The 23,599-nt window shown below is 52.2% G+C and overlaps 1 protein-coding gene across 3 annotated transcripts in view; it reads left to right on the forward strand.

Moving 5' to 3' along the window:
- The window catches only part of VGLL4 (vestigial like family member 4), a 153,695-nt gene that overhangs the window by 124,551 nt on the left and 5,545 nt on the right, over nucleotides 1–23,599 (forward strand). For 2 of the 3 annotated variants that reach the window (XM_068559093.1, XM_068559092.1), the window contains one exon: nucleotides 22,334–22,556. In XM_068559093.1, coding sequence (XP_068415194.1) covers nucleotides 22,334–22,556 — 223 coding nt within the window. Of the gene's footprint in view, nucleotides 1–7,332; nucleotides 7,438–22,333; nucleotides 22,557–23,599 lie in introns of those variants that run through there. The other variant, XM_068559094.1, reaches the window with a different exon arrangement.

The raw sequence follows: 23,599 nt of genomic DNA on the forward strand, positions 1-23,599 counted from the left end.
CAGTGGTTCTTTGATTTTCCTCTCGGGTCTTGCTTGTAAACCCACCGTCTCCTGTGCTACCAGCGGCTGGCACACGGTGAGGTGGCGTCCAAGTCCCGCGTGCTGTGTTTGGTGTAATTTTTGTTTCATGACTGCCAGTGCTTTGGTCCCTTATCTTCTTTGCTAAATCTTTGGGTGTACACACACACACACACACACACACACACACACACACGCACGCACGCACGCACGCACTCATGCAGCACACATTCTCTCTCCCTCTCTCCTTCTCTCTCCCTCCGTCTCTCTCTCTCTCTCTCTCTCTGTCTCTCGAAGTTTCTCCACAGATTGTCTCCAAAGCATAATTAAAGAGCTCAGTGTTGCAGTAAGGGTTTGGGTCTGGCAGGAGCTAGAAACCTTGGCAAACAAGGGATCTGGATTCTGGATCCGAGCCTCCATGGCCCCAGCAGAGGCCCCGTGCACCGCAGACGAGAGGGGGATGGATTTCGCTACCGTGCTCTCCTCTGAATTCTCTGCCTCCTGCCTTGCTTTCCTTGAAGAGACCTAAGAATACAACTAACAGATCCACAGAGAAACCGGATCAGGGTCAAGTGGAAGCAACAAACCAACTCCTAGTTGGTCAGGTCGCTTTAGAAGCACGTCTGAGGCTGAACCCTCTTTGCTCCCCCAGACCTGTCCCTGTCGTTGAACCCGTCGAGGGAGAGTCGTGGGCTTTTCTAACTCATCGGAAGCCGTTTCCTTGTGACCACCAAGGTGACCCCTCAGGGGTGCAGGGCACTGCTGCCCGTCGAGTGCCTCAGGGCCCTCTTACCTCAAGATGCTCGAAGGACAGAGAGTGTTTCCCGGCCAGAGTTTGGGAAGCACCCAACCCGATCTCCTGAGTCTGCCTGTGTGGTTGGCGCCAGTCAGGCTCTGAGAGTCTGAGGTACAGAGACGTGGTTTAGCCCAGGGTTTCTCAAACGTAACTCGCCAGGGGATCCTCGGTTCCTTTCTCACGAGCCCTGTTAGCAGTATTCCGGGGGGCATACTTGCCTAACAAAATGAGCGTTTTATTTGGTTTCAAAATTCTATTATGAATGTGCAGACTCCCAAGGCTCTGGTGCCGTACAGCCTAGGTATGTGATGACAGGATTGTGTGATCCCTTGATTTGGGGCTGTAGGGTGCCAGCTTTCATGCTCAGGGCTTTCAGCGAAGTTCACTGGGCCAGAGAGGTTGAGGAAGCCCGGGACCCCGTTCTCCCTTGACCGTGTGCCCCTCACCTTCCTTCCTTACCCACCTCCTTCCCTCCGAGCTGTTTCTAGGGAGTGGATTGTCTCCACTTCCGTATCCATTCCTCAGTCCAGTGCCGTGATCCGGACCCTCAGCGTTAATGAAACTTCTCTCCCTCCCTCACCGGTGCCCTGCCGATCGCCAGATGCAGGGGGAACCTGATCCAGGTTATCTTATTTGACTTCCTGTTCCATGGAAGCCTCTTCTCCCTTGGTTTCCTTGGCCCCTTTCTTGCTTTCATTGGTTCCCCTCCTAGTTCTCTGGCTCCTCCATTCAGGATCTCTCAAAGGCTCGTCATTAATCCATCCTCCAGGGCTCCGTCCTTCTCACTGCACAGACCCTGGAAAGAAGTCACACGCCAGCTCATGGCTTGAATTACCACTAGAGGTGGAGGGTTCCTAGATCTTTATGTCTGGCTGAGGCCAAACCTCCACACCCACAGAGCCGTCTGCCTTCCGGATAGTGTATGTGCCCCTCAAGCTCAGAGCTGCTCCACCAGACGTGACTTTATAGGCTCTTTCTCCTCCAGCGCTTGCCCAGGTCTGTCCCCCATCTTCATGGCAGGGCAGCCGTCCATCTTTCCACTTGCCCTGAAGTCACCTCTCTCTTCTTCGATCTGGTCTCGCATGTGTACTCTATCTCTGCCCCTTGTTAAATCAGTCTGCTGAATCTTTTCCATGAAGCTCCTGGCCTCGGCCATGGCTTAGACCCCCATTCCCATGGCAGTGCCCTCCCTACTGGTCTTGGCACTTTAGTGCAGAAGAAGGTTTCTGAAGTCTTCCTCTCTGCTTGGAATTCTCCCACGGCTCCCAGTCAGCTCCAGGGAACGCTGAGCAGACCCCCGCCTGCAGGAGCTTCTGCGCTGCCTGCTGAGGTGCCGCCCACTGCTGTCCTTCCTCACTTTTCTTGCCTCCTTCTCTTGGCAAAGGGCGGTTCCTTCTGCTTCAAGGCGAACAGTTCTATGCATAGAATGATCACACTTTGCTGTCCCTTATCGTGTCTGTCCCACCGGGGCACCCAGCATAGTGCCCTATGCCTTCTAGGTGCCAAGTAAATGTTTCCATGAAAAATGTGCCACTCTGAGGGCACTGCCAATGCTCTTCCCTTTGGAAAGGATGGTCAGAATTGCTTTCTTTTTTTAAAAAAAAAATTTACTTATTTATTTATGGCTGTGACGGGGCTTAGTTGCCCCACGGCATGTGGGATCTTAGTTCCCCGACCAGGGATCAAACCCGCGTCTCCTGCATTTGAAGGCGGACTCCTAACCACTGGACCACCAGGGAAATCCCAAGAATTGCTTTCAAATATGCAATAAGCCCTGAGTGGCACCACTTCCTGTACGTCTGTTTTTTCTGTGTAGGCCTGTTGTTTCATGCAGGGAGCCCCTGGAACAGAGAATCGCACCGCCACCACTTGTCCTGCCTTCCTCCCCGGACCCCTGTTCCCCCCAAACAGAAACATGCAAATCCCTAGTCCCTGGGCACGTGCACGCTTAATAATCTGAATCACTGGCTCTGCCTGAGATGCTGGCTTTGGGTCAAATGCTCTTATCCCAGTGCTGACCCTGAGTAATAAGCCTTCAGAGTTTACTGTATGAATGAATTTTCCCCCGCTCCCCCCTCTGTTTATATTTCTTCCTGTGCGTCTTGCTCTGATCCCAGTGTGAGCATCAGGTAAGGTGTATAGAAATGAGAAATCCAGTTCAGGTGGGTGCACCTCGCAGGTCAGAGGGATGGCCAGACACTTGTGGGTGTAAAGAATAGTTCTGTCCATGCTAGAAAAGCCAGCAGATCTCTGCTCGGGTGTTTATTACTTCTGGAGTTTTTCAAATCTACCTAAAAAGTTCTCAAAGCCAAAGCGTTTTTCAGCCATCTCATAATAGAGCTGTGGTGTGTATTTTATGTATGTGTGCGACCACTTTGGGTGCTAGCTCTAGGGCAAGTTATGTCAAGTGACCGCAGTGCAGAGGCTCCGTGTTCTAACCGTGTAACACGGGTACATGGTGCTGATGCCCTGTGGCTCTGTGATCGGCATGTATTTCTTGAGAGCCTCCGTGGAGGGCACGGCAACGTTCGCTGATGGGCAATGGCTCTGGCTCATTTTTGACAGTAAGATAAAATCCAGGTTATGTAGGGTGACCTTCAGGCACTTTGGTGACCTGTCCTAAACTCCCTTTCCCAGAATTATTCTCAGTAGATGGCCCTCTTGGACTGTCAATTGTCAAAAGCCTCCTTTACCATGATTATGTTAAAAAGAAGTTATCTGAATCCCCGCCATTATACGCCTTTGAGCAAGCTCCACATGGTGTGAGAAGCGATTCTCCCCCAACTCACGGTGGGCGGTCTGGGTTGTTCACCGGCTTTGGAACTTCCATTCTGAGGCTGATATTTGAAACCAGCATTTTCACTGCCCGGGGCATCTTAATGTGTGCCGTGTGGCCCTCGCCATGTCCCAGGTTCCTCTTCACACCCCCTGGGTCAGGGTTCCCAGCCTCCCTGGTTGCCTGTACTTTAAATCTTTCTAAACGTGCCACCAAATTTGGTGAGCGTCTGACCTGCCATCCTCCCCAACATTTCATTTTGGAAAAAGTTCAGATCTACAGAAACATTAAACAACTGGTACCATGAGCACCCACATATCATTCACTAGCTTCACTAGTTGTGAATATTCTGCCACATTTGCTTTCTCTTTTGTACGTGTCGTAGACAGTGGTGCGATCTAACGTAGCACATGTGTTCACATTCGAGAATGCCCTCTATGGATGTTTTCCTTCACATTCGGGGTGCAGTTGGGCGCCACACGTTGCATTTTGTTGTTGTGCCTCCCAGTGATCTTTGATCTAGGAGAGCTTTCCCCATGCTGCGGGGTGGATGGTGGTGGCGTTGGGGGACGAGGGAGGCGGGGTCCCAGGCAGGGGCGGCCCTGATGTCACTCCTTGGGAAAGTCGCCCTTTGGAACCAGCCAGACCGACAGCAGGGGCCTCTCTGTCCACACTGGGAGGGATGACGTTGTACGTGATAAGTAAAGCACGTATTCAGGATGTGCGTGTGGTTGTTACGTGGGGGCAAGGGTGGTGAGTTCAGAAATGGACAAGGCAGAGGGAGAGAAGTCAAGTTGAAGGAGGAGACGAAGCGACTGGAACAGGATGTGGCTGAGCTGTAAGGAACAGATGTAAATGTCCCTGCCTGCTCCGAGATAACTCAGCAGCTTTTCGTATATTTTCATCGCTGCCCCAAAGGCTTATTTCTGTTTCTAGCCAACAATCGCAGTGGTTTTACTTACAAAAAAAAAAAAAAAAAAAAAAGCAACAACCCCAGTACCTGCCCTCATTCGCGGCAAAGGTGGGGCGTTGCCCTACTCTCCTCCCCCCTAAACCTGCAAAACTCTAATAGACCGCTTTCCTGTGGGACCCCCGGTTTCTTAGATATAATTGATTCGAAGCTCAGGTGAAGTCTCTTTAACTGTGAAAACTGGTAGCATTTGGGGGAGTGGAGAAGAGGGTTCTTCTGATTTTCAGTAGCGAATTTGATGTCTGATAAAACCGACCTAAGAATTTCTGAGACTCGATGTTAACTCCTTGGGGGTGCCATGATGGAGACCTAGACAGTGGCTGTGGGGTTTCTCACCCGAACTTGGAGCGCCTGGTGGGCTGGGTGGGTGGCAGGGTCTCCCAGGCGGGCACCTTGCCCCGGTGTGGGGCTGGGGGCAGGGGGTGCCTTCCTCCTCCTGTTGCCCAGGTCCCGGGACACCTTACTTTTTCCTTTTTGAGCATTGGTTGTTTGACTCTTCTTTCATTTCCAAGAAATGTAGCAGAGTATCCTTCCAGTAAATTCCCCCACTTAGCCTAAGCTAACAGGCCTTGTTTTATGTTGCTTGTGACCAAAAGAACTTGTTAACAAATACAGATAGTGGGGCTGTTTACAATGTTTCGCTATTATTTGTGATACTTCTGGGGCTGTCTCTGTACATCCATTCTTGTTCACATCTCGTATTCCCCCTGTTTCTAGAAGTGGAATTTCTGGGTCGGACGGCGCCCATTTCTGCTTCCGTGCACCCTGCCAGCTCGTCTCTAGTAGGTTAGCTGACTGACATTCCACTGGCAACTCTGTGCATGTGCCTGTCACCCACAGCATCACAAAGGTGACTGTTAATGTGTATTTAATTTTTGCAGGTTTCATAGGAGAATCATTGTGGTAACTTGTCTTTTTTTTTTTTTTTCTTTCTGCTACTAGGCAACTTGAATGGCCTTTTCATATTTTCATTGACCATTTGGATTTCTTCTTTTGTGACTGTTTCTATCTTCTTTTTAAAAAAATTTAGGGCATTCATCTTGTTTCTATTGCTGTGTTATAACTCTGCTTATTAAGGACCCTCCATCAGATGAGTTAGGAAAATAACCACTCCTAATTTGTTATTTGCTTTTCACCTTTACTGTGTTTTTGAAATACAGATTCTTTAAAATTTGGAAGTGGTCGAATCATTAAACCTTTTCTTTAATGGAAAAGGCTTCTAAAGTGTACTAGAAGGGAGCGAAATGTGCTGCCTAGTACCTTGGGACACACGCCTAGGCTGTGTGTGTTGACGGTGGGATGATTGTATGTGCTTAATACATGTTGGTCGTGCAACGAAGAGATGTATATTGTGTGTACGTTGCTTCATTCCTTCACTTACCCAGCACTTCCTGGGTGCCTGCTTCTCTGGCGGCATTCGGTGGGGGGGATGAGGGTGGGCGTGGAGGAGCCCTCCCGGGCCTGAGGAAGTTTTGGGGGCGGCGATGTGCAGGGCAGAGCCCCAGGAACGGGGGCCCCGCCACCCCCCACCCCCGCCAGCGTTTCTGGATTGTCTGCTTATTCTCCCCTCCCCCTTCGAGGACATTTTCCACAGTTGCACTGAGCATCCTGAGTGGGCAGAGGGCTTTTGGTGTTTGTTTTAATGGTCTCTTGTTGGGTACCATCAGCAAGCTGTGAAATCAAACGTTTCAATTCTGGTTTTATTTAACCATTTTACCAGATGTTTCCTGTGGTTTGATAGATGTACCATTTACTTGAAAGTTACACTCCTGAGAGTTTGAATGTTATGGACACCGTTGCTATAGACAATGATTCGGTCAGGGCAGGATCTGGGAGACAACTTTCGCATCATTTTGGGGTTGAAGATGTGTTTTTCCCCAGAAGAGTAATGCCATCTTCATCATCAGCTTTTATCTTCTCTGTTACCGTTCTGATCTCTAGTTTATAAGAGACTGTAACCGCTTGCTCGGAATTTATTCCCCTAAACACCACTGTGCCGCCGCGGGTAGTACTTTCTGAAAGCAGCTGGACCCAGGTACATGTAGGTTTTGTCTGTAAAACTCACCTGGGTCGAAAAGAACTCAGGTAGCGGGCAGGCGAAAGTTCGAATTGGCCAGAAATGGGACTGAGGCTGTCTCCTGAGGGCTCCCTGATGCTGGGCGGGGTGAGAGAGCTGCAGACGTGGCATCTTTTGCACCCACCCCAGGCCTGCGGAGACAGACCCGGGACCGCGGTGGCACCTTTACCGTCGCCGGCTCTCTGCGGCCTGAGCCCCCGCAGAGCGGAGCCTCTCAGCCAGGCTTCTGCCGGCGGGAGGAAAGCAGAAGGAAGTCGCTCCCGACCAGGCACGAGGGAACCTGGGGCATTTCGACCCTCCTGCCGTTGGGGGGGAGGGCGGGGGAGGGGGACCGTGCGGGACGGCGCTGCTCCTCGCCCCCACCCCCCCACCCCAGCAGCCCGCCGGCCTCTCTGGGTTCTGCTGGGCCTCGATTTAGAGAGTTTTATAAAAGCCTGATGTTCTGGCAGACGGGGAGACAAAGAAAGAGGAAATGGCATGCTGTCCTCCTGACAGCGGATCTCTTTTCTCACGGACTGGGACCGTAACGATGCGTGTCGCCTTCTGGCAGGAAAGCCTCTGTGAACGAACCTCGGCCCGGCCCGGCCCCCGAGCCTGGCCCTCGCGCGCGGGCGGCGGCCCTCACCTTGCCGCCTCCCCCCCCCCCCCAACCCCCGCCCCCGGCGGGGACTTTTATTCTGACGAGCTTCCCGCCCATCCAGTTTTGCGCCTGGACCGCCTGCCAAGTTTGGGAGGCCCAAGGCTTTCTTGTGGGAGGACGCTGGGCTGTCTTCATGCTCTTTGGCAATGATTAAAGTGAGGTTAGTACCAAAAACCCTTTCATTTTATTCCCTTATCCTTGCTTTTGCAAACCAGATGGCAACCCTGTATTTTCAGCTGTAATTAATTTAAACTCTGCGGCAGCAAGGCTGGGAGAGGCGGCACTGCCTGTGCTCAGAAGGGCAGCAGTGACTTTCCTGCTCATCTCTCTCCCCTCACCCGGCGGCCCCTTGTCCCAATCAGATCCCCGTCGTATCCGGTTTCTTCTGCGAGGGGCCTGGAGAGAGAGGGCTCTTAAAGGGGCCGCAGCCCCGCCACTGTGAGCCGAGGGGCTAACGCACATGGGTAATTGTTGCCTTAATGGGGTGGAAGCAGCCAGGTTCCAGGTGACCGCTGACCTGCTGTTGCCGGGCCGGGCCATCACTTGACCGACTGCAGACAATCATGCATAGTTGGTGAGGCTGCAGCTTCGGGGAGGACAGAGTGCTTTTTCTTCCCACTCAGTTCAGCCGCCAGGATCGCCTCCAGAAGGGGGTATGTTTTATGTTTAACATTTATTCTTAAAGAAAATGACAAGGCAAATAAAAGCACTTGGGCACAATTGAAGTCTGGAGGTTCCGACCTCAGCTGTGTGACCACTGCCCTCCGTGGAGAGGGTGCTGGAGGCCCTCCTCTGTGAGTTGCTTTAGGGCATGGGACCCACTGGAGAGGAGGCCCCTCCACAGGCCTCAGGACATGGGGCTCTTGTCCCGTCTCTCGGGAACTTGCCACGTAACTCGGCAGCGAGCAGCCTCGTCCCTCCTGGCCCTGAAAGGAAGCTGAGGTTCAGATGCAGACCGAGAGGTCGCCCGCCGGCCCGGGAGCCGGTGTCCAGGCGCCCTCACCTGTCCGCACGGCAGGCCATTTGAGGGCCACACTTGCGGGGCAGCGAGGAGGGGCTGCAGATTGAGGCAGATCTGTTAACAATGACATGTGTGCGGGACACTCTGTAGAACTGTACGCTGATGTCACACAAATGGTAGCTATTACTGTTCTTAACGCTAGCCATCCTTAGATGGCTTGAAGTCATTTTCAGAGGCCCATAGTGAGAAATGAGAACCGCAAATGTGTAGCTTGTGAGTCTGCAAATGCTCCCTGGCGCTGACCACACCCCTGACTGCAGCCCCCCCCCCCCCCCCCCCCGAGTGTGTGCCTGGAGCTGCAGGGTTGGGTGAGCTGGTGATGGATGGTGTTTGTTTGTTTACCTTTTCACGTCAAATGCTTACATTATTCTTCAGCATTTCTCTCATGAACCACTTGCACTGTGTTTACACAGACTTGTGTTTGTGTTGTTGTTGTGAGCCAGACCTATCCTTTCGGAAACCTATCATTTTTCTCGAGTAGAGAGGGACATTTACTACCAATGATTTGTCAAAACGCCTAAGGACTGAGAATTAAACACAGAATTACCATGTGATCCAGCAAGTCCACACGTGGGTGTAGACCCACAAGAAGTGAAGGCAGGGACCTGAAACCGGTATCTGTACACCTGCCCGTGTTCACAGAAGCATGCTTCATGGCAGCTGGAAGGTGGGAGCAACCCAGTGCCCGTCAAGGAATTAATAGATCCATACCATGGATTATCATTCAGCCTTAAAAAAGGAACGTGCGGTTCTGGCACCTGCCACCGCATGGATGAACCTTGAAGACATTATGCAGAGTGAAATGTGCCCGTCACAAAAGCACAAAGAGCGTGTGATTCTTCTTGAGTGAGTGTCACATTCGTAGAAGCAGTGAAGAGAATGTGGTTGCCAGGTGATGAGGGAGGGAGAACGGGGAGTTCGTGTTTAACGGGTACAGGGTTTCACTTCGGAAAGATGAAAAATTTCTCGATATGATATGGGTGGTGGAGATGGTTGCACATTCAGTGTGAATGTGTTTAATGCCACTGAACTGTATATTTTCAAATGACTAAAATGGTAAATTTTATGTGTGTTTTGCCACAGTTTTTAAAAAAGATTTAAAAACCTTCCAAAGACTAATGATTAACTTTGGTTCAATTGAATAAACAATAACGCATCTATTATGTGTTCAGCCTTCGTATTCCGTGCTCGGCTGGGATGAGCATTGTGTCAAGAGGGGGTAAGAACTTGAAGGACAGACGTTCAGCTGTCAGGATGTGACCTTTGGGGCCTCATGGTGGGGAGTGGCAATGTGAGGACTCTGGGGCGTGGTCATTTTAATTTAAAGGGTGGTTGGGAGTCACCATTGCCATTTGGTGTGGGAGGTGCTTGTGAAAAGGAAAGGGGTGCGTCACTTGAGGTATTTGGGGATGGCAGTCCTGGATTCTCCGAAGACATTTTTAGAATCATCCACTCAGGAGTTTGCGGGGGAGATGCTATTTCAGTGTTGACCAGTCATGAGGTTCCCCTGGGTTCCTTTTCCAGGTCCCAGGTTTGGGATTAAATATGATTTTAATAGCCAGATGTTAGTGACGTTACAGTAAAACTAAGCAGACACTATAGGGAAAATCAGTTCTGAATCCTCTGAAGAGTTTGAAAATAAGAATATTTGTCAAGAAATGCATTTTTGTAACTTGGAAAATGAAGTAAGCCATCAGTATTGGTTTTTTTTAGATCCCTTGGGAACTTTGCTTCAAGAATAGAGATTGGTTGGTAATTTGCCTATCGGTTGCCAATACATTAGTAGCCTTTCTAAGCACCGGAGAGTCCTCGAAATAACCTTTAAGCAATTCAGATCATGTTCTTATCCTGTAATCTAAGTAAAGAGAAACAATGGCTTAGCTAACCTTTTCCTCTAGTTTTCGAAAAGATGGAGTTCAGCCCAGACCACACGGATGCTCAGAGGGGATTAATGCAGTACATAATGTGCTCTCAGATGGAAGGTCCCGAAGGCCCTTTAATAATGATAATTTTATTATTAATAATCATAATAACTAATAATTTAATAGTAACAGTAGTAACTATTTTAAAGAATATTTGGTAGATGCCTCAGTATCTTCTGTTAAATGAATATTTAATTACTTTATATACTCAATACTTAAATTCTCAAACTTTTTAATATAGTTTTGTAGTAATTTAATTCAGTAAGTAATTTAATTTTGCCTGCAAAGTTTCTGATGTCAGTCAGGGTAGGTGGGTGGTTTTAAAAGAAAAACTCGCTTTCTAATTTTTGTTCAGTGTAGAATGAATATGTTGAATTAGAGCTTATCCTCTATTGTCAAGAAGTCCACGGCTCCAAAATATACAAACAGCTCATGCAGCTCTGTATCAAAAAAAAAACAAACAACCCAATCAAAAAATGGGCAGAAGATCTGAACAGACATTTCTCCAAAGAAGACATACAGATAGATGGCCAAAAAGCACATGAAAAGATGCTCAACATCACTAATATCAGAGAAATGTAAATCAAAACTACAGTGAGGTATCACCTTGCATCATTCAGAATGGCCATCATCAAAAAGTCTAAAACCGAATGCTGGAGAGGGTGTGGAGAAAAGGGAACTCTCCTACACTGTTGGTGGGAATGTAATTTGGTAACAGCCACTGTGGAAAACAACATGGAGATTCCTTAAAAAACTAAAAATAGAACTACCATATGATCCAGCAATCCCACTCCTGGGCATGTATCTGGAGAAAACCATAATTCAAAAAGACACATGCACCCCAACGTTGATTGCAGCACTGTTTACAATCGCCAAGATATGGAAGCAACCAAAATATCCTTCGACGGATGAATGGATAAAGGAGATGTGGTACGTATATACAATGGAATATTACTCAGCCATAAAAAAAGAACAAGATAATGCCATTTGCAGCAACATGGATGGACCTAGGGATGATCATACTAAGTGAAGTAAGTCAGAGAAAGACAAATATATGATATCACTCGTATGTGGAATCTAATTTTTAAAAAATTGGTACCAATTAACTTATTTACAAAACAGAAACAGACTTACAGATATCGAAAACAAACTTATGGTTACCAAAGGGGGAACATGGATGGGGGGGGAGGGATAAATCAGGAGCTTAGGATGAACACAGACACACTAATATATATGAGATAGATAACCAACAAGGACCTACTGTACAGCACAGGGAATGCTACCCAGTATTCTGTGATAACCTATATATATGTTTAACTGAATCACTTTGCTGTATACCTGAAACTAACACAACATTGTAAATCAACTATACTGCAATAAAATTAAAATTAAAAAAATAAAGAAGTCCACAGAATAATTTGGAACTGGTTACCGCCACCGTCGGGGCTGGACGCTGGGAAGGTACTTGCATTCAGGTGTAGGAATGCGACTGTGTGGGTATGTGAAGGGCAGGAGGGAATTGCAGCAAACCAAGTAGCACATGGATGAAATGTGCTGCTCTGTCTTTGGCAGGCATTCGCATGTGATGCAGACGTGTGCAGTAACTCATTTATCTCTCTCTGTAGCCAATACAGGGTCACAAGTATAGCTGAATTAAATTAAAAAAAAAAAAAAAAAAAAAGAGTAGGAGGATTTTAGGAGACTACACATTACTATGGGACCAGGCTGCTGGCAGAACTGTTGTGTCTTGGGTCGTGCTGTTCCGGGTGGGGTCCTAGTTGACTACAGGTCTCAGAATCATCCTGATTTCGATATTCTCTTCTGTTGACCTTGTTTCTTATTAGACCTTCTGCACTGACTTTTGGTTTAAAATGTGCTACGTAAATTGAAGGGAGTTATCTTTTCTTGTGCGCTCTGTTCTTTAGATTTCCTCTGGAGTATTATACCTAGTTCTGGGTACCACACTTAAAGATGGATGTTACTTTGGAGAGTGCGTGGAGGTGGGTGACAGGATGGTAAGGTGTTAGGATGGTATTAGGGTCATTGGGAGGGATTCTTGTTGGGTAAAGAGAATTCTAGGCATGGCAGGGCTGACCCAGAAGCAGTTTTCCAGTAGTTGGAAGAAGAAATAGACTTCGTTGAATTTTTCCAAAGAGCAGACCGTCAGTCAAAGAATCGTACTGGAACGTCGATAGTAGGGGAGGGCCTTTCATCGAACCCTTCCAGGAGTTGAGTGAATTGCGCGGAGGGGGAGTAAGCGAGTGCCCTACCCTGGGGGTGTGTGAGAAGCAGCCGCAGGGCGCGCCATGTGAGGACTCCGATGTTCGCAGCCCGCTCTGGGGTTCACAGACGACCCAGCACGAAGCTCTCTTCCTCTGAGTAGGACAAAGCATCCACTCTCTTCACTAAACAGTGTGTAATGGCTTCCAGCGATTTGTCACAGAATGTGGAGTAAAAGCTAAGAGTGAGGCTTCGGGAGAATTTGAATGGAATCAGAAAGCGGGCCCGGTCCCCACCCAGAAGAAGGGAGCGGAAATGACACTGGAGGTGTTTGCAGACCACTCCTTCCTGGTGGCCTTGCGGGGGCTGGGATTGGTTCTCCAGTGACCCTTGGGCCAGATGCCGCCCTGAAGCTTCATAGGTTCCTGTCTTATTCAGACCAGTTGGTGCTGCTTTTTCCTAAGAATCCGTTTGCTTTTTGGTCGGTTCATTCATGAGTCAGATACTGTGTGTCCGGCACTGTTCTCCACGCTGACTCGTGGGGGCTTCGGAGCAGGGCGCTGGGCAGGAGGTCCGTGGGTCTCAATGCAGGCATGTCTGGAAGGGCCACCGTGTCTCCGCTCTGAGTCCCGGGCTGGTGGATGGCTCGGAAGGCGAGTGCACCTGCCTTCCTCCTGCCTGAGCAGTTGGTTCCACGCTCCACATTTCCAGCATAAGGAAGGCTTTGTCAGGGGATCTTAGAATCGGGCTGAGGGCTGTGTGTGGGTGCAGGGAGCTGCGTGTGGGTGCAGGGAGCTGCTGCCTTGACCCCAGCAAAGCTGCTGCAGACACCGTCCATTTAAAAGCCGCTCTGGGACTTCCCTGGTGGCTCAGTGGTTTAGAATCCGCCTGCCAATGCAGGGGACATGGGTTTGAGTCCTGGTCCGGGAAGATCCCACATGCTGTGGAGCAACTAAGCCTGTGCGCCACAACTACTGAGCCTGTGCTCTAGAGCCCGCGAGCCACAACTACTGAGCCTGAGCGCCACAACTACTGAAGCCCGCGCGCCTAGAGCCCGTGCTCCGCAACAAGAGAAGCCACCGCAGTGGGAAGCCCACGCACCACAACGAAGAGTAGCCCCCGCTCGCCGCAACTAGAGAAGGCCTGCGCGCACCAACAAAGACCCAACGCAGCCCAAAAAAATTAAAATATAAATAAATAAATAAATTTATTAAAAAAAAAAAAAGCCACTCTGGACCGTCTCTGTGGGCAGATCCCTCAGCGTCACCCCTTTCTCCCTCACCCAGCCGTCCCAAGTGGTTGGATAGCCGAGCAGAGCAGCGCCGCAGTGACACCCCTGCTACTGTGCGGCGGGACAGACGCGCTGCCCCAGGTCTGTGTGCGTTGCAGACACTGTAGCTGTTGTGCGGAAGGAGAGACGTGATGTTTCTATCTCGTCTCTGGTGCAAGGACTTCGATGCCAAAAACAGGAGAGTGGTTGTATTTTTTTTTTTATATCATTCATCGAGAGTATACATAATGACAAAAATGACTTACACATTTAGTAGCAGTAGGAGTTTTAAATTAATTTGTATTTTATTAGTCTCAGCAACATCTCCATTCATCTGAAATGAATGAGTGTACACGTGTGGCCCGCGTGATCCGTTGAGTCCATAAGCAGAGCTCAGGCTGCACGTGGTTCCGTGCTGCTCCCGCCGCCCGCGGGTGGGCGCCCGCCGCGCTCATGGCAGCCGTGGCCCACCCAGGTTGGGGGAGGAGGGGCGGGGGGCTTTCCCCGTCGCCTTCTCAGGGTTGACCTCTTTTCTAAAACTTCGGTTTCTCCTCTTGTCTCAGCTAATGGTGGAAAACGTGCACAGACTGTCCTAGTCGAAGAAAACTAGTCCCTTATTTTCATAGAGTTGAGCTGTTGGGAGAGGGGCTCCGGGTGGTGGTCCGACATCACGGGTCTCGCCCTCTCTGGGCAGCAGGTTGGGGAGCCCTGACTCCCCAAGCGAAGCAGGCGCGAGTGCTGGCCCTGTTCTCGGGGCCGGAGCGCAGCCTCTGGCTGCCTGGCCTCGGGGCCCACCGCGAGGAGAAGGGAAAGCAGAGGCCGAGCAGACGACCAGGGAGGAAACCGAAACACGAGGGGAGCGGACCCAGCACCGGCAGCCGCTGGCCAGCTGAGGAGCCCCAGCACAGGACAGACGGGCCTGCCGCGGGCATCATATCCCGGAATAACGTTTATAATAAAGATCCCAAGGCACCAAGAAAGAAAAGAAGTCAACTGTAGGATGTTTCAGACGGGTTTCTAACTACAACAGTTTTAAAATATCTTGTGTCTTAAGGCTTACGTGTCGGTTATTTAGAAGCTTCACGGAAGTGGCCGCCGTGGGCCCAGGTGACGGCTGTCGGGTGTCCTGGGCGCCCTGGGTCCCCACGCGGGTCTGCGCAGTGACTGTGCCCGAGGGGAGAGAGAGCCACTGTCTGGGGGACAGAGCAGGGCAGGAGGAGCGGGAGGAGCAACCACAAAACGCCCACTGGAGGCCAGGGCGGCCACGGCGTCTCGGGGCCGGACACTGTGGGGCCGTCGGCGGTGCTCTCTCAGTGCCGCTCGGTCTTGAGGGCGGCGATTGGAGACCCCTGACTCAGCTACAGAGACAGGGTCCAGTGAGGACGGCCAAAGCCTTCCTCAGACACGCCTGTCCTCTCCCTTACCCAGAGCTGGTCATGCTCCCTCCAGCACCGAACAGCCAGCGGGCAGCAATTGAGGCAGGAGGGGGAGGGCTGGCCTGATGGGAGCCCCCGTCCCGCCCCCGCCAGCCTGTGCCCTGGGTGCGCCGCTTCTCGGCTCCGTCTCCCTCCTCCTGCCCTGGGAAGGGTGCGGGCACCCCCGAGGCTGGCGCTGGCGGTGGGGAGAGAGGGCGGGCGTCGAACGCAGCTGGCCCGGGCCTTGGGGTTGGTTATCGACGGGCCCATCCGCGCAGGACCGAGGAGACGGTGTACTGGTTCGTTCTCTCTCTGCCTGCAGTGGTCCTGAGCTGCACGGCTGGGAGGATGGCGTGGCTGATGAGGGTCTGCGGTCCTGTACATCGGGGCGGGCGGATGCCTTTTCCTGGCTTCCTGAATTGCACTTGGAGGAGCAGTCGGGGGGCAGCTGGCCCTCCAGCTTCTCACCGGCAGGCCTGGCCTCACCCACTTTGTCACCTCTCAGTGCTGATTAAATGTCCTTGTGATGACAGGCATGTGTGACAAGGACACCTCAGGTCCGGTGGATCTTAGGGGCCTCTGAAAATGTCCAGAGCAAGCTTCAAAAAAACTGGGGGGGCGTGGAGGAAGAGATTAATTACAGATAAAGCAGAAAAAAACATGGATGTGGAGAATATCTAAAGAAGTAAAAGCATTGGGGGTAAAAGCCATGGAAACTGTATTAGTTTCTGGGGCTGCCGTGACCAAGTACCACAGACTGGGTGTCTTCAACAAGAGGAATGTATTTCCTCCCGGTTATGGAGGCTGAAGTCTGAGATGGCGCTGAGGGCAGGGTTGCCCCTTCCGAGCGCTGTGAGGACGGCTTGTCCCAGGCCTCTCTCTCAGCTTCCGGTGGCCTCGGGCAGTCCTTGGCTTATAGATTGCATTCTCCCTACGTCTTCACATCTCACGTCATCTTTTCTTGGTGCATGTCTGTCACTTTGTCCAATTTCCCCTTTTTAGAAGGACACCAGTCATTGGCTGAGGGCCCACCTTAATGCCCTCATCTTAACGTGATTCTCTGCAAAGACCTTGTTTCCAAATAAAAACACAGGCACTAGGGTTGGGTCTTCAGCATCTTTTGGGGGCAGGGGACACAATTCAACCCATAACTGATAAAAGGTAATTGAAAGAAGAAAGTGGAATGGCTAACAAATGTATGAAGAGGCCCTCAGTTGCGCTGGTGCCAGACGTGACCGAGGACGCAGTGGTGGCAGGAGGGCAGTGGATGCCGGGTCCTAAAGGGCTCCGGCAGCACCTGCTGGCCCTGAAGGCGGGGCGCCCTGCAGCCAGAAGCCTTCCCTCCGAAGATGCACCTGCACCTGCGCGGTACCCAGGCGCAGGAATGTAAACGCCGCGGGATTGTTGATAACTAGGAAAACCCGACACGGACAAACCGCCTCTCGGGCAGCAGTGGATCAACAAACTGGTGGATTCCTGTGAAGGAATCCTGTATGGCAGGTGACGAACATGAACGAACCGGATCTCTAGGCCAGAAACACGTGAGGGGAAAAAGCCCGGCTGTTAAGTACATACAGTGATGGGAGTGTAAAATGTGCTGCTCAGATTTACAGATACGTTCACAGGTGGTCAGAGGACAAAGGCTCAGATGGGCAGAATCTCCAAATACAGGCCAGCGGGTGTATCTAGGGATGAAGAAGGGGCAGGGGCCTGGGGGGCGTGAAGGAGGACCATGCTCTGCGGCTTTAGTCCTTAAAGAGGGAAGGAAAGATCTGAAGCAAACAGGATGGTGAGGTTTCATCTGTCAGTTCTGGGTGGTGGGTACATGGGTCTTTGTAGTTTTCTCTGCATTCCTCTCTCGAGACGGGAAGGTGAAAAGGGGAGGCTTTGGAGCCAAATATAAATAGAACCCTTGTACTGTGCTAGTTTTGCAACCTTAGACAAGTGACTTAACCGCTCCGAATCTCAGCGTACACGTCTATACGATGGAGATGGCGATGCTTACTTTGCAGCGTTGTGGTGGATTTAATACGGTGATAATGGTAACTACCGTCAGTAAAGCGTAGCTGATGATAACAAAGATAATCCAGGTAAGCAGTTTGCTCGGAGGGATTCGCCAGCTCGTAATGCTCTCTCTTCCTGGGCAGGTCTTTCTGAGGGCAGCAATGCAATGGATGTGCTTCTCCCTGGCACTGCAGGCCACACATGTCATGCGGCAGAGCCAGTGAGGAGTGTGCCGCTTAGTTCCAGGTAGTGGGTTTTGAAATATGAACTAGCAGAAAGGGGGGTGCTACCTTTGTGAGAGTTAGTGGGGGGGTGGTGGCGTGTCACTCGGGTGGAAAGATGGGGCAGGGATGTAATCAGCCAACTGCACGGCCCTCCGTGCTCAGGTCGGGTTCCCTTGAACCTTGGATGCAGTAGGGCTGTGGCTTTTTTCTTGATTATTAAGTGATGTTAAGTGGTGGCAGGTGTCATGTATGACACAGTCTTCCCCCCAGTCAAAGGCAGAGACAGGTGCCCCCGTGTCACTGCCGAGCCGGACGTGCTGGGCACTGCAGCAGACAGACCCCAGTCCCTCTGTGTCTTCGGGATGCTCTCTCTGAATGCCAGTAATTTCTCAGCTTTTTCCGGCCCATGACACACAGCTCACCATTCTGTACCAGGAGGGCACTTCTGCCTCGCCTCCCACCCCCTCGCCATGCCAACACCTTCCCTCCACACCACACACCCTGGCGGCGCTGTCTTGCCTCGCCGCTTCCCGTCTGAAATTGGTACCTTGGAGTGACGACACTGAACCAGGATGTCCTGGACACACCCACGCGCCCTCCCGCCTGGTTGGAAAGCAGTGAATTCTGCTCACAAGGAGAAAGAGGGAGTGATGCGTGAGGTTTGGATGACCTGGGGGACATTTAGATGCGGGGGGAGGGGAAACAAAAGATGGGGAAGGTAGTGAAAGGGAGAAACTATTTCACAGCTATTTATGGCTGATGTTTAAATGCTCCCTAAATTCTGCATTTTTCAGAAAAAAGTCTTTCCGGCTGGGAATTTCCTCTGAAATTGCCTTAATTCCCTTTCGTTCACCGAAGATCCTAACTGTACTCACACATGATATGTGTACTTTAATAGTTCACTTAGGGGCTTCCCTGGTGGCGCAGTGGTTAAGAATCCGCCTGCCAATGCAGGGGACACGGGTCCGATCCCTGGTCCCAGAAGACCCCACATGCCACGGAGCATCTAAGCCTGTGCGCCACGACTACTGAGCCTGCACTGTAGAGCCTGCGCGCCACGACTACTGAGCCCGCGTGCCACAACTACTGAAGCCTGTGCGCCTAGAGCCCGTGCTCTGCAACAAGAGAAGCCTGCGCGCCGCAATGAAGAGCAGCCCCCGCTCACTGCAACTAGAGAAAACCCGCGCACAGTGACGAAGACCCAATGCAGCCAAAAATTAAATAAATAAATTAATTAAAAAAAAAAAAAAGTTCACTTAGTGAATGGTGGTTAAAACACCCTCTCTGTGCTCAGCCCCGTGCCTTGCACTGGGGACCGTGCAGAGCGTGCGGGGTAGGGGGCCTTGCAGGGCTGTCCCCTCACGCACGCTCAGGCCCCCACCATGCCCTCTGGCGCTGCGGTTTGGGGGGGTCAGGGAGGGCCTCCTGGAAGCTGGGGATGGAGGGGTGGGTGATGCAGGGCCTGGGGTGAGGATGGTAAGTGTTTATCGTCCTCACCTCGGGCCTCTTTTCTGTGAGACAGGGACGGGGCCATCTACTTGATCCACGTCACAGACCCAGCAACTCAGCAAGTAATGGCGGGGGAGAGACATTTTCTGGTTTTAATTTTTTTAAATTATTATTGTTTTTAACTGTAGTGCATACAGTGTACCATTTTAGCCATTTTTAAGTGTACAGTTCAATGGCATTAAGTATCTTCTCTGAGGAAGCTTTCTAAACTTAAAGATGCTTTAACAACTTTATTGTGATTCGTGTTGGGCCGTGAGGGTGAAGGTTTGTTACCATCCTGTAGGTTCCCAGAGGGCGACGCTTGTGTGAGGGATGCAGAGGAGAGGGAAGGTGGGTGAGTCGGAGTCGGGGCTCGGTCTTTGCCGTGACCCTCATGGGCCCTGCTCCCTCCTTCCTTGAACCTCCATATACACCTCACCCTCATGCACAGTGGGTGTTGCCACAGACCTTCAGTCCACTCCTGCCGGGGGTGTTCTGCGTCCCATTGGCCGGGACACCCTGTCACCTCAGGGATGTTCCTGTATTACGGGAGCCTGGGCCCGCGCGGGGGACATGGGGGCCGGGCTGGGCCGAGGGGCCTGCAGTATGGGGACCCCCGGGGCCCCAGAACATTCCCTCCAAAGCACTAAGTAAAATGCCTCATCCCCACATCCCTCCCCTGTGCTAAGAATTCAGACTCCCTTTGGTTTAGTTAATTGCTGGCAGGAGGTAGGGAATTTAGTTGAGGCCCGAGATTGTCAAGTAAGACCTTCCCAAGGGTTTCCTTCAGCTCTGAGCCCCGCTTGGTTGAAGGGCGGGAAAACCTCACGTTGATGAGTGTGCAGGTGGATGCACTTTCCTCAGTTTCAGTGCCTGGAGTTGAGTCTACTTTTCCCTGGACACTGGGGACATTGCTGGCTTCTCGCCTCAGGGCAGAGCGGCAGCACGTGGCACCCATTTCCCGGACACCTTTTTGCTTTTGAGCCCCTTCCCATTTTCTCTGTGGAAACGCCCTCCCCAGGGTGAGGATGGGTCCCGGGAGGGGCCGTGGACCCCAAGCCTCCTGTCATCGGCTGCTCCTCCGCGTCCGGCCCCCCGTGCGAGCCCTCTGGACTCTTTCCCGAGCAAACGTCGTCTTTAACGAGAACGGAGGCGCCGCGGGGCTCGCAGGCAGGAAGCGTGTGGTTTGGGTCCGGGAGCACATGACGCCCCGGGAAGCAGCGGAGCCCGGGGTATGAGTCACTGGGGGAAGGAAAACAACGTCTGTCTTCAAGCTCCGGGAACCGGGAAAATGAGCTGGAAATCTGAGTAATGTATAATTTTACTAAAATTAACCAGCGAGGTCTTCAGATGGTTTCTGGGTGTTTCATTGTCTTTTCCGGTCCTTGATGCCTGCTGCGTCCTGCCTGCAGGGGCCCATTCTCCCGTTCGCTCCCCGCGGGTTGACCTGGGACAGTCCCCTCCGCTCCTCGGGCACCCGGCTGCGCCGTGCAGTGTCGCAGCGCTGCGTGGTGCCGGGTGTGAGCACCGGGGCGTGAGCACCGGCGCCGCCCGGGCGACTCCCAGCCTTCTGCCCGCTCCTCCCCTCCCGGTGCTGCGGTTGTCACGGGGGAGCTTGTCACCCCTGCCCATGGTCGTGAGCCCATGAGAAGGGCTGAGTCTTCCTCTCTGTAACCGTCAGAAAATAGGGGCTCAGTTAACATTGGTTGAATATCGTGGGGCCTGAACTGGACGGAGGCGTGTTCCGAGTGACCTGTCCAGCCCCTGAGTTTGCAGAGTTCGTGACGTGACCTCTAGAAACCTCATTTTGGGGGGGAGGTTCCCTGACACAATGACAAACCTCACTGTGTCAGGGAAGCAATTCACGTAGCTCATCAAACACTGAATTTTATTCAAATTTAGATGGCAACCTGTTGCTGGAGATAACTCTGTGTGACAACGTAGTCTTTTCAGACACTGGTCACCTGTATATTCAGTAATAAATACCCGTTCAGGGAAAAGCCAGCTTATCTTGGGTTTGAGGGGCCTGAAGCCCGTCGAGCCAGACGTCCCTGCTCTGTGACGTTCTGCAGGGGCGTTCGGTGTTTGCGGTCACGACCGCGCAGCCCTTCACCGCAGAGGCCTGTAATGTCATCTGAATCGTCACAGGAAGATGAAATTATGGACAGGCTGGTTTCAGAATTAAGTGCTTTTTTTCTTTTCTTTTTCTGTTTTTGCTATTGTAATTCTTTGAGAATCGCCAGGATCCGTGTGGTGTGTGTGGGACATCTCATCTAGACTGTGAGCAGAACATACTTCTGTGATTGTCTTCATGGGTTGGAAGTTTATTCTCTGATTGCTTCTAAGTCATTTTGTATAGTCGACCAGAGAATAGTGCGGGGCCGGGCCGGGGCGGGGTGGGGGGGGGGACACACCCATAAATTACATGCTGTGCCTTATGCGGGTCGTTGCCCTGTAGTTGATGAACTGAACTTACAGCTGATTTGGTTCCACTAATGTCCATTGATCCCTCCACTGTCACAGAAGTCATTGCCACATTTTTAGTTAAAATACTTGCTCCTTTGTTATGAAAGAAAGACTGCTCTGGCAGCAGAGAACACGGCGGATTTAAGGGCTGAGACCTGAGGCACAAAGAACCCCTGGGCGGGGGGTGAGACCTCGGCCGCGAGTTCCTGGGCTTCTACCGCGAGGCCCACCGCTACCGGGCGGAGTCATTCTCGTTCTCAAAGAGACGCAGCGTGTGACCTTGCCCCTAGACGAGATCCATCAGGTTGCAGGCAGGGCCCGTGCTACCGCCTCATCTGGGTCCCACTCGGTACCTGCCCGTGGTTGGACTTTCCCACGGCAGGGCCCTCCCGCTGGCGCGCCAGGCTCTCTACGCTCCACACCAGCCTGATCGCCACACCGTGAGCCAAACACCACGGCTCGCGGGCCAGTAGCCTCGGCCAGTGACAAGACTGCACTGGGTCTCGGTCCCCTCGTCTGGGGCGGGGGTGTTTACAGCCTCCCCTTCTCAGTGCTGTTGGGAAGACTGGATGAGCTGAGGCCAGTGGAGCCTTAGAACAGGACCCGGCAGGTAGGAGGCATTGGGTTACTTTGGCATCATCACCACCTTCGTCCTTCTGAAGGCAGATCCTGGCCAAACCAAGCCAGCCTGGAGCCCACAGGTGAGTGGAGTTTGTTGGAGAAGCGCTCAGCCAGACTGCCGAGCGGGGGGCTGCCGTCTCGTCTGGGTGGAGCTATGGAGCTGACTCTGGACCCTGGGAAGGTGCTTCTCCTCAGCACCCACCTGGGTTAGCATCCTGGCCCCTCGGTTACCGGTAGGCTACTTGATCAGAGCCTCAGACGGCGGGGTGATGATTGTGAAATATTTACCCACACCGAAGTGAGGGATGAGATGGTCAGTGTGAGTGTCTCACCACGGTCGCCAGCCCCCTTGCCTCCCAGAAGCGGCCAGGTTTTCCTGTCTGAGCGCTCACTCCTCTTTTTCAGGAACAAGACGGCCAACGGGGACTGCCGGAAAGACCCCCGGGAACGGAGCCGCAGCCCCATTGAGCGAGCCGTGGCCCCCGCTGTGAGCCTGCACGGCAGCCACCTGTACACGTCCCTCCCCAGCCTCAGCATGGAGCAGCCCCTCGCACTGACCAAGAACAGCCTGGACGCCGGCAGGCCGGCCGGCCTCTCGCCCACCCTGACCCCGGTGGAGCGGCAGCAGGTACGCCCTTGTCCAGCGGGGCTCGGCCGGTGGCCGGCAGTGGGTCCGGGGGCTTGGGGGACGGAGGGCGGCGTGGAAGGAGGGCGGTGAGAGACGTGGGGAGTAACCCCACCCTCGGTTCTGTACTGAGGGTGGTTTTAATTCTGACCTGGGCCTGCCTAGGCCTCGCCCCTTGGGACTAATGGCCTCAGGCGAGACTTAATGTCTTTGGGGCTTAGTTTCTTTGCACGAGGCGGGGTTGGTCCAGACTAGCTGTGTTTCTAGCAGTCTTCCTTGGCAGCCGTGTTTAGGGGTCAATGTAATAATCCTAATAGGAATCCTACGTTAACCCGTTACAAGGCCACGTGGATGGAGTTCAATGCCAGGTTGCTTTGCTTTGGGCTGGGATCCTATAAAGTCAGTGGTCACAGTGGCTCTTAGCTCCTGCTGGTCAGAAACCCGTGATTGGCAGACAAGGATTTTTTTTTTTTTTTTTTTTGAGGAAATTAAGTTTGTTACTTAATAAACACAGATTGCTTGGTAGGAAAAAAGACTTTAAAAAATGGGGTTCCTGGGGGAAGAGCTAATAAAAGGGGGCGTTAACCTTGAGGTTCAGAAACACTGCATGAACCCATGGCTTTCCTCTCTGAACCTTGGGGGCCTGTGACCCAGTAGGTCCTCACTCAGTGTTTGCTTGAGACTCTGGGACGCAGACAGCGAGCAGAGGAGGTGCTGGGGCAGCCGCTGTGTCCCCTGCCCGCCCCTGGTGCTGACCCAGTCTGTGGCCCCTGCTTGGGAGGGGCCCCGGGCGTCGGGCGAGGTTGCGCACTGGCGCCTGTGGTTCCCAGTGAGGCTGAGGAGCGGTTGCGCTTCCTACCCTGGAGCCCAAAATCACAACCCTGTTTGTTTCCTTTGTTCTTTTAACAAAACTGCGTGGACACTTGCTTTGTGTTAGGGAGTGTGTTAGAAACTGGTCAAGCTGGATGCGGGCGCTCACAGTTTGAGTCTGGAGGAGGCAGGGAGTCAAATAACTGAACTCTTAATGTATGAATTGGTGAGAACCA

Source organism: Eschrichtius robustus, chromosome 12, assembly GCF_028021215.1.
Source record: "Eschrichtius robustus isolate mEscRob2 chromosome 12, mEscRob2.pri, whole genome shotgun sequence".
NCBI lineage: Eukaryota > Metazoa > Chordata > Mammalia > Artiodactyla > Eschrichtiidae > Eschrichtius > Eschrichtius robustus.